The sequence below is a fragment of the Choloepus didactylus genome, chromosome 21 (genome assembly GCF_015220235.1).
Source record: "Choloepus didactylus isolate mChoDid1 chromosome 21, mChoDid1.pri, whole genome shotgun sequence".
Lineage (NCBI taxonomy): Eukaryota > Metazoa > Chordata > Mammalia > Pilosa > Megalonychidae > Choloepus > Choloepus didactylus.
The window spans coordinates 53,076,308-53,087,550 of NC_051327.1; the positions used below are offsets into that span (position 1 = coordinate 53,076,308).

Genomic DNA, 11,243 nt, shown 5'->3' on the forward strand with positions numbered 1-11,243 from the left:
ATCACAGCTTTCCTTGAGGCCACAAGAAGGTTGAATTTGCATGCATCCAAGTAATCTGAATTCTAAGTAGGGACAATAAACTCAGAGGAGATGATAATTGAACTATTTCAGCTTTGCCAGTAGATGGGAGAAAGTTGTGGCCATAGTAAAAGCTAGTATGTAGAAATCAACTAATTTATAAAGAATTGTTAAAGTCAAGTGTGAGCTTGAGTATTAGTAAGGAAAAGCAGAGAAACCTAGAATCAAGGGGATTGCCTTCATTCTAACTGTCTTATTTGCAGGTCTCTACCAAGTGATCATTAGAAAGATTGGGGAGAAGTTAGTGGAGATCTCCTGACATCATCAACTTGCAAACCAAAAAATATGAAACATCTTCTTGTGTTACCAAATGAGGGACTTCTAGTATTTTCTGAGTACAACTTTAATCTTAAGTTAGACTGCTCTAAAAAAAATAAGATTTATTGAGATACCTAATCATAGAATTGCTCCTGCTTTCTGAAAGCATGCAATCAATCCAGACTTTGCTTTCTTATAGCCTCCCAGATTATTTAACCAAAGCCTTAATCCTGTCAGAGTTTTTTTCTCACACGCTATTACTTGGAAACTGCACATTTCTGCATGGCTTATGTTCTTCCTCACTGCATTGAGTAAAAAGCCAAGTTGTTGAACCACAGGCATTCTTGGTGGTATTTAGCTAAAAAGCATTGAAAATTACTAGTTTAAAATATAGTGGTGAGGGTAAACAACATGCACATGTGCATGAGAAATTTCATCAATGTGCACACACAAACACAATACCAGAAGCAAAGAATTCCTTCAATAGGTTTATCCATAGAATCAATACATCTGAGAAAATAATGTGTAAAATTGAAGACAAGTCAATAGGAATGAACCAAAGAGAAAGTTAAAGAAAAATACAAGAGTGGGGAAAATTTTTTTGAGACTTGTGGGGCAATGCCAAACATTTTAATATACATGTAGTTAGAAAGGGAATGGAGCAGAAGAAATATTTTAAGAGATAATTGTCAAGATTTTTCCAAAGATAAGGAAAGACATTAAATCCTAGGGCCACAAATGTCAGCAACCCCCTGGAAGGATAAAAACAAAAAGCTAATTGACTGATCATAAAACACATATAGATTTATCAGACTTATTGCTGACAAACAAAGGTAAGTGTATGGTTATGAAGGCAGTCAGAGGGAAATAAATGTCACATACATAAGAAAAAACATAGCTATTATAAAAGACTTGCCATCTATAAGTCAGAAGAGAATGATACATTTAAAATACTGAAAGATAAACACTCATTCCTGAATTCAATGCCTACTGAAAATAACTTTCAAATATAAGAACAAAAACAGACTTTCTTAGGAAAATTAACAAACACACACACATAGACACGGACACACACACAGAAATACTATTTTGCCCACAGACTTATCCTTTAAATATGATCCAGACACGTCTGTGATAACAGAAGGACTTGTCCTTTAAATATGATTCAGGCAGGTATGATAACAGAAGATAGATATAAATGACACCGAAAATATAAAATTGAAGGGAAATATAATAAATACATGATTTTTAAATTTTTAATTGTTTTAAAAATAATTGTCTAAAGCAAAACTAGTTTGATATATTTTTAGGGTTAAACCATATAGAAAAGTGAAATTTATGACAAAAATAACAATGGGAATGTACAATAGAATCTCTACTAAATTATGGAACTAATTTTATAAGTTACATAGTATATTATATTAGGTAGACCATGATAAATTGAACATGCATATAATATTCCCTGGGGTAAGTGAGCATGACAGATACAACGAAAAAGGATAAGTTCATAAAAATGAGTAGGGCAAGATCATATTGTATCTGCAGGCTCTTGTAAAATTTTTATTTTTACTCCTAATATGATTGAAGTCTTGTAGGTTTCTGAAGAAAGTGACTTGATAAAATATACATTTTAACAGCAACACTCTGGCCTCTACAATGAGATTAAACCCAAGGGGGAAAAGGCAGAGAACAGGGAGACAATGTAGAAGGCTTCAGCAATAATTTAAAGAGTGAGATGATGGTTCTTTGAGACAGTAAGATAACAAAGAAGGTATTGAGAAATAGTCACAATCCAAATATGATTTGCCAACAGACTTGATGTGAGCAGTGTGACATAGAGAATATGCTAAGATGATGCTTATGTCTTTGTCTGAACAAGTAGCAGGATAGCTTTCCATTACCTGAGATCAGATTTTAGATATTGCAAGAACCTACTGAGAACTATCTTGTGAAGATAAACTATGTTCAATGTATACCTAAAGTTCTTTGAATATTGCCTAGCACACAGTAGGGACTTCATAAATATAATCTGTTTTATACCATTATTATATAAAATTGATTATTTGCAAACAAAATCTATTGTTCATATTTTGTCATGATCTATTCCAGTCTTATTTACTTTATCATTATTAAAAGAGTTCAAATTTTACAATACATAGAATTCTGTCATAACACCATGAACAAAAATATCTTTTCTTAAAAATATCTCATACCATGTCCTACATAAAATATGATATGCATTGAAATAAATAGGGACAATAGAAGGAAAAAGCAAATAGTCTAGTGTTTTCACATTGCCCAAAGATTATATTATATTTATTCAGTAACATCATAAATGCCTTATAGAACATATTGTAAGAGGATAGGTAGTCTGAACTTAATGAAAACATAAGCATTTCCTGGACTTACAACTGTCTGAAAAAATTGAGAAACTGATGACCATCACTGCCAACAAAAACCAACAGTATCCATTTCTTAGGTCATAGAAATGTACATAAATAAGAGCAAGGCATGCACAGTTCATGAGAAAGATGAGAAAATGTAAAGATCTTATAAATATAAGAAAGGCCACAATGTATGTACAAGATGAGTGATTAGTCCAAAAAGTATATAATTAAAAAATAAGTGTTTATTAAGGACATCTCTAAGTGCAAACAAATAAGCATGAATTGCAATAAATACAGATGTTAGACAACATAGAATTCAGAGTAAAAATAAAGCATAATATATTAACTAATGTGGATATTATATATGATAAGTTAAAATTTTCATGTAAATTCAAGATGTGGAGGATAATAAGGCACATTTTAATTATTTGAATGAATTAACTAACAGTGATGAAATAGGAAAAAGTCATTAATAGTTTACTTCTAAAACAGATATAAATTTATTTTAGTTTCTCAAAAATCATTTAAGAAATTGAACAACTACAATTCTAAAGAGGAACTCAATATAAGTAAAAAGAACACAAATCACTTGAAAGCAACAGAAGTATCTAATAACCATTGCTGAAGTTTAAAATAAAATGTCAAATATAGGTTAAAGAAGGAAACATACATTCTTAAATATTCATTGAAGAGTAAAAAATAATTAAAATTGCCATTCCAGATTTTGTAGAGGATTTTTTAAAAGGAAATTTTAGCAACTTAAGCAACTGCAATTTATGGGATATCACAAAATTGTATTCATTACCAATTCTTGGCTTTGCAACTTTTTGTATGAAAATTTTCAAAACAAATGAGCCAATAATTTAACTCAATAATTTATTTCTTTTTAAAGAATATGAACTTGTAGAAATCAAGAAAAAATGATTATTTTCATCATAAAATATTAAATGAAGTAATATCATTTACTGAAGCTTATTGAAACATCACAGTTTACTAGGGTTTCCACATGGTTAGCATAACCTCATAAATTATAAATTATATAACTTAAGGTCTTAAAGCATTGCTAAATGAGATTCTTAATTTCACTCATGTAGCAAAAACATTAATTTCTTAAGTTTAAACAACAAAGGGATTACCAATGTAAAGATGAGTGAAAACCAAACCTATAAAATGGAAATAGAGAATGACAAAAATTTTGTATACGTACATACTACAGACATATGCGCACATAAGAATTGTATAGAATAGAACTATCAAAAATGTTAGGCTGTTTCTATTTTCTTTAATAATTCAAAATAGTTTTCAATTTTCCTCAATGTTAACATATAAACATACACTTTTCCATAACTTAATTCTCTCATAATATTTTACTTTGCTCTAAGACCAAATATCTAAGTGCTCTTTTTCATTTTTAGCTGTTTGTTTGTTTATGAATAAGACTAGGTTAAAGTATTTAGAAAAACACCTGAGAACATTTTCATAACAAAAGCTATTGTGTATTCAAAATTTTGCAAAGATGTAAGTATTCTGGTGATCTGGCCATAATCAATTATAATTGCATTAAATTCTTTCCATGTATCATCTGATTCAATCTTTAACATGACTCTCTCTCTTTAGAGTTATGTTTCTTGTACAGTTGAGGAAACAAGATTTAAAGTTTCAGTGACTTACTAATTGAGTTACCATAGGGCTAAAAAGCTGGTAGCTCTAGAAACTAATCTTTGGACTGTCCAGTCCAAAGAAGAAATCTTTCCAAATTGCTATATTTATTCTTCAGAGAATAAATGGAATGACTTCTGAAAATGTTCTTCATAATGGAATTCTCTGAAATTGGAACATGCAGGGGGATTTCTGTGATGCAATCTGAAAGGTAACATCACATGTCTTTTTACACAATAGTTGCCCTAAAAAAAGCACATATATTAAATCACAGTTTTAACACATTATCATGGATTCTACTTCCTATGTAGATTTTTAAAACATATGCTTGGAAATGTTCCAGATCATGCATGGTCTAACATAAGATGGCTCAACAAAATTGTAAACTAATTAAAGGATGCTAGGATATGTAGAGAGTGATGAAGTAAACATATAAATATTACAGAAAGAAAAGATGAGGTTAAATATTCAGCATCACTGTCATTTCAATTGCCTGGAACCCTCTCTCTTCTGCAGAACTCTAATGAAAGCATTTTTCACTTCTTTATTCCTAAGGCTATAAATGAGTGGATTCAGCATGGGGATCACCATAGTATAAAACACAGAGGCCACCTGATTCCTTCCCAAAGAGTAGGACTTTGGTTTTAAATATGTAAAAATTGTAGTGCCATAAAAGATGGAGACTCCCAGGAGGTGGGAGGCACAAGTAGAGAATGCTTTGCATTTTCCTGAAGTGGAATTAATTTTCAGGATAGTAGACAGAATGGACCCATAGGACACAGAGACTGTGGTAAAAGATACTAATTCATTAAAACCAGCAAGAATTAATGACATGATTTCAATACCTCGAGTATCAGTGCAGGACAGGGCTAATATTGGGGGAAAGTCACAGAAAAAATGATAGATTACATTGGATTTGCAGAAATGCAAAGTGTTCATCCAAAGAATATTGGCTAAGGATTCAGTGAAGCCAATCACAAAGGACCCAGTGATGAGGGCACAGCAGAGGCTCTTGGACATAACCACCTGGTAGTTAAGAGGATTGCAGATAGCTACATAGCGGTCATAGGCCATTGAAGAGAGAAGGAAAAATTCAGTGACACCGAGGGAGACAAAAAAATACATCTGAGTGAAGCAGCCCATGAATGAAACATACTTGTTTGAAGTCAGTAAGTTCTCTAAGGTTTTAGGTGTAATGACCGTTGAGTAACAGAGGTCAAGGAATGACAGGTGACTGAGGAAGAAATACATGGGGGTGTGAAGCTGGAGATCCAGGTGAATTATCAGTATCATCCCTGCATTCCCCAGCAGGGTAATCAGGTAAATCAGAAGAAGCAACATAAAGAGAACCTGCTGTATGACTTCAGAGTTGGTCAATCCCATAAGGATGAAGTCAGGCATATTTGTGTTATTCCTGTTTCCCATAATAGCATTACAGTATTGTGAACTGTTGAAAAATCAAAGGTGATACTTAGTGGAATGTCCTCAAAACAAGTTTTGATTATAGGAATGATATAGGATTTTTAAATTAATGTTTTTGTGATTCTAGATATTCATGATAAAGAATTTTCTGCAAAATATGACTGAAACAAGACTTAGTTTGTCAAAAAGTAGATATATAACAAGCAATGATAGAATCATGCATTATTTACTGTTCCTTTGTATCCAATATTATTTAATACAAGTGATAGATCATAAATTAAACCTTAGACAACTTTAATTGGGTGATTTAATATTATAGTCCACTCATTACTGTTACTTTTCAGAAGATATGTTAACAGATTATTTAAACAAATAGCCTCCAAAATACATTTCCAATATATGTACATTGATTGATGGTTTTGATTCCATCAATCCTTTATTTCCATTTCTACAAATCCTAGAAATACTTAAGTAAAGCATATGATATGTGTGTATTTATATGCACACTATTTTAACAATATCTCCATTTTTTGAGTAAACTAAAACAGTCTAACTTTGAGATTAATACTTACCATGAGCCACAGTTTATGAAAAACTTCTTACAGTTTATCTGTCTAGAAATTTGTCAACCTCAAGGTTGTCTCACAAATAGAATATATAAACCATTTAAGTGACTGAAGATTGAAATTATTTCCATGATACAATATTTGCTTCCATTCAGATAACTTTTGTTTCATTTTTTTTGAGCAATGCATTTTTGGTTTGAGGTGTTTTGTTTTGTTTTGTTTTGTTTTGTTTTCCTTGAGGTAAAATAAATTAACCTACAAAATTTGTTCAGATCCTGTCAAATAGAGAGTTAGCCTGGAAATTATGTCTCAAAAGTATCCCAGGAGCTACTGTGAACACAGGCAGAGGAGAGTATTCCTTGTCTTTCACCCTGATAAGGCCAGGGCATCCCTTATATTGAGAATTGCTGATAATGCAACATTGAATCACCTTTGGGACCATTTTCCAAAGAAAATTAGTTGGCATGATTCCAAGGGTCAAAGTTTAAAGACTAATGCATCTCTGTTAGGTTTGTTACAGACAATTGTCTTCCCTTTAGTAGCCATGTAATTTTGAGTAGCTTTTTTTTTTTTTTTTTTTGGTATTCCTTTGTGATACTCTAATTTATGAATAGGTTAAGGAAAGATGTTTTTAGAAAAATTATTAATCTGTGGCAGAAAGGACAAATCATTAACCACCAGGGAATGAATAGCACATTTTTCAAAATGAAATATTTTTATAAAGTGTGACATTATCATAGGAATGAACATTGCTTATTACACAAAGGTAAGAATACAACTAAATTCAGAGAATTAAATGAAACTCATTTATAAATGTGGTAAATCTTTAGATATATTTTGGTCCAATTATTTTCCTTTATGTGTATAAAGCTTGTTCATATGTATACTTTTGTGTATATAATTTTAATACACTATTTTCAGCAATATCTTTATTTTACTATCAAATATTTATATTTATGTTATACTAGACTTTTGTAAAACCTATAATTTCATGTATTTTTTTCAATGGCTGGTGCAGCAAAACTTACTCCTTTCTAGGAGTGTGCACCAGCTGATGAATGGGCATTTTTGAGGCATTCTAAGGAAAACATGTTGGAGTTTCTCCAGTCAGGTTTGTCAGTGTCACCCAATTTATCTTCACAGTGGCTGCATTGTTGTATTCAGTCATAGCAATGTTTGTGCAACTTGTTTATTATTATAATGTTGTAGTTTTTATTATATTAGAAGAAACATGAGAAAAGAAAGTATAATTCTATGCTGAAAGAGTAAATACTTTTAAATTAATTTACTGATCAAAAGCTCACTTCCTCTATGTAAGACCAGGAGAAATGCTTTCTTGTGAATCTTGCATTAATTAATGAGAATGAAATCAACTTCTATGTAGATTTAGAAGCAAGCCATTCAAGAAAAATGACTGCATTACAGAACTTCAGGAAAGAATGTGATGGTCTGGAAAAAGAATTTTAAAAATATTCTATCATATTTTTGATGAACTTTTGGAGTACAAGTCTTCTCTTCATCAAAAACTTGATGATACTGAGAAAAGCTTACTGAGAGATTAAAAGGCCAGCATCAATTTATTTCAAAATTTGTGCCCTTGGTTTTTTTGTTTTTTTGTTTTTTGTTTTTTTAATGGGATTGTTCAGATACCATACAATTATCCAAAGATCCAAGTGTGCAATCAGTTGCCCCTGGTCCTTCATACAGCTATGCATCTATCACCACACTTAATTTTTGTTCAATTTTTAGAAACTTTTCATTCCTCCAGACAAGAAATAAAGTGAAAGATGGAAAAAAAAAAGGAAAAGAAAAGGAAACTCGAATCCTCCCATATCCCTAACCAACCACCCTCAAATGTTGACTCATAGTGTGGTATAGTACATTTGTTACTGTTCATGAAAGAATGTTGAAATACTACAAACTGAAGTATATAGTTTGTAATAGGTATATATTTGTTCCTTATATGCCCCTCTATTATTAACTTCTAGTTGTATTGTTATACATTTGTTCTGGTTCATGGAAGAGTTCTCTAATATTTGTACAGTTAATCATGGATATTGCCCACCATAGGATTCAGCTTTATACATTCCCATCTTTTGACCTCCAACTTTCCTTCCGGTGACATATATGACTCTAAGCTTCCCATTTCCACCTCATTCACGTGCCATTCGGCACTGTTAGTTATTCTTACATCTTGCTACTGACACCTCTGTTCATTTCCAAACTTTTAAGTCCATCCTAGTTGAACATTCTGCTCATACTAAGCAACCACTCCCCATTCTTAAGCCTCATCCTATATCTTAGTAACTCATATTTCATGTCTATGAGTTTACACATTATAGTTAGTTCTTATCAGTGAGATCCTGCAATATTTGTCCTTACGTATCTGGCTTATTTCACTCAGTATATTGCCCTTGAGGTTTTGACATCAACCCATTTTTTTTAAGATGGTTTTGTTCACACCCCATACATTCCATCCTAAGTAAACAATCGATGGTTCTCTGTATGGTCACATATTTATGTGTTCACCACCTTCACCACTATCTATATAAGGACATCTACATTTCTTCCACAAGGCAGGAGGGAGCATCAAAAAAGGTAGAGGGGGAGAAGAAGGAGGAAAAAAATGACAGCCAGGAAGTAGCAAAAGGAAAAGCAACCCCAAATCAAAGTACAGTAAAGACAACACCACCAATATCAAGTGTCCAACACGCCTTCCATATTCCCCCTTCCTACCTGCATTTACCTTCATATATTGCCTTTGTTACATTAAAGGAAGCATAATACAATGATTCTGTTAGTTACAGTCTCTAGTTTACATTGATTGCATCCCTCCCCCAATGTCTCCCCATTTTTAACACCTTGCAAGGTTGACATTTGCTTGCTCTCCCTTGTAAAAGAACATATTTGTACATTTTATTACAATTGTAGAACACTCTAGATTTCACCAAGTTACAGTGCCAGTCTTTATCTTTCCTCCTTTCTTCTGGTGTCTCATATGCTCCCAATCTTCCTCTCTCAACCATGTACATAGCTATCTTTGTTCAGTGTACTTACATTGCTGTGCTACCATCTCCCAAAATTGTGTTCCAAACCATGCAGTCCTGTATTCTCCTATCACTCTGCAGTTATTTCCTGTAGGGTGGGTGTCTTGTTCACAAAGTCTCTCATTGTCTGTTTGTCAGAAAATATTTTGAGCTCTCCCTCATATTTGAAGGACAGCTTTGCTGGATATAGGATTCTTGGTTGGTGGTTTTTCTCTTTCAGTATCTTAAATATGTCACACCACTTCCTTCTTGCCTCCATGGTTTCTGCTGAGAAATCTGCACATAGTCTTATTAAGCTTCCTTTGTATGTGATGGATTGCTTTTCTCTTGCTGCTTTCAGGATTCTTTGTCTTTGACATTTGATAATCTGATTATTAAGTGTCTTGGTGTAGGCCTATTCAGATCTATTCTGTTTGGAGTACCTTGCACTTCTTGGATCTGTAATTTTATGTCTTTCATAAGAGATGGGAAATTTTCATTGATTATTTCCTCTGTTATTGCCTCTGCCCCTTTTCCCTTCTCCTCTCCTTCTGGGACACCAATGATATGCAGATTCTTGTACTTTGTTTCATCTTTCAGTTCCCAGAGACGTTGCTCATATTTTTTCATTCTTTTCTCCATCTGCTCCTTTGCATGTAGGCTTTCAGGTGTTTTATTCTCCAGTTCTTGAGTGTTTTCTTCTGCCTCTTGAGATCTGTTGTTGTATGTTTCCACTGTGTCTTTCATCTCTTGTGTTGTGCCTTTCATTTCCATATATTCTACTGGTTGTTTTTTTTTGAACTTTCAATTTCTGCCTTATATATATCCAGTGTTTTCTTTACAGCCTCTATCTCTTTTGTGAAATAGTCTCTAAACTCTTTGAATTGATTTAACATTAGTTGTTTAAATTCCTGTATCTCAGTTGAAGTGTATATTTGTTCCTTTGACTGGGTCATAGCTTCATTTTTCTTAGTGTAGGTTGTAGTTTTCTGTTGTCTAAGCATCTGACCTCCTAGGCCACCCCAATCAGGTTTTTTCAGATGAGAACAGGCTCAGGTCACAGAAAGAGGTAATATTTCAGTATCTGGTTTCCCTGATGGCTTTTCTTAGAGGATTGAGACACCTGTGCTTTTCTGCCAGGCAGATGCACCTGTCACTGCCTCTGTAAGAGGGTGTGGCCTGTGGCTCTCCTCCCCCAGGCTTTGGGGTCTGGTTCCAAAAAGACTGAAAGACAGACAGTAGAGATGGGCCCCTCCCTTTCCTCTTGGGAAGCTATGCCCCCTCCAGACATGTCATTTGCATATCAATAAGTTCCTTGTTTCTGTGACTCTGCTGATGGAAGTGTTTTGGTTTTAAAATGTCTGAGGCTGTCTTTACTGCAAAGCGTTGTGGGCTGAGAACAGCTGAGGTTTTCTCCACAGAGAGAGAAAGTGACAGAAGAACTCCCAGGTTCACCCGTCAGCCACAGATAGCACCTGATCCTCTGGGCTCCCTGTCCTGAGACAGATATGTCCCCTGACTCTCCCAAGGTCAGTTGTCACCAAAAGCCTCTTTCTGCTTGTTGAGGATTCGCTGTCTGTATTGAGCAGTTAATATTGAAACCTCACTTTGAGCCGGGCTGAGAGAGTGCTGCTCTCTAATACTGCATGGCTTCCGTGAGGGAGGGGCTCTCGGCTCTTGGCTCTCAGAACAGGTCCACAGTTTTACTTACAGATTTTATGCTGTGATCTCGGGATTTCCTCCCAATTGAGGTTGGTGGATGATGAGTGCAGTCATATTTGTCTCCCCACTGTTATTCCAGGTTATTTACTAGTTTTTTGGTCATTTATGAATTGTTCCAGGGGGGA

The 11,243-nt window shown here is 33.8% G+C and overlaps 1 protein-coding gene across 1 annotated transcript; it reads right to left on the reverse strand.

Annotated features, from left to right (window-relative positions):
* Positions 1-4,862: 4,862 nt before the first annotated feature.
* LOC119517336 (olfactory receptor 8H1-like) lies at positions 4,863-5,807 on the reverse strand. Its single transcript, XM_037813839.1, has one exon. It carries the CDS (start codon positions 5,805-5,807, stop codon positions 4,863-4,865), a length of 945 nt encoding a protein of 314 aa, XP_037669767.1.
* Between the last annotated feature and the right edge of the window lie 5,436 nt (positions 5,808-11,243).

What these genes read in the sequence shown, in the direction of transcription:
- LOC119517336 (XM_037813839.1), bottom strand. Translation starts at nt 5,807, where the DNA reads ATGGGAAACAGGAATAACACAAATATGCCTGACTTCATCCTTATGGGA.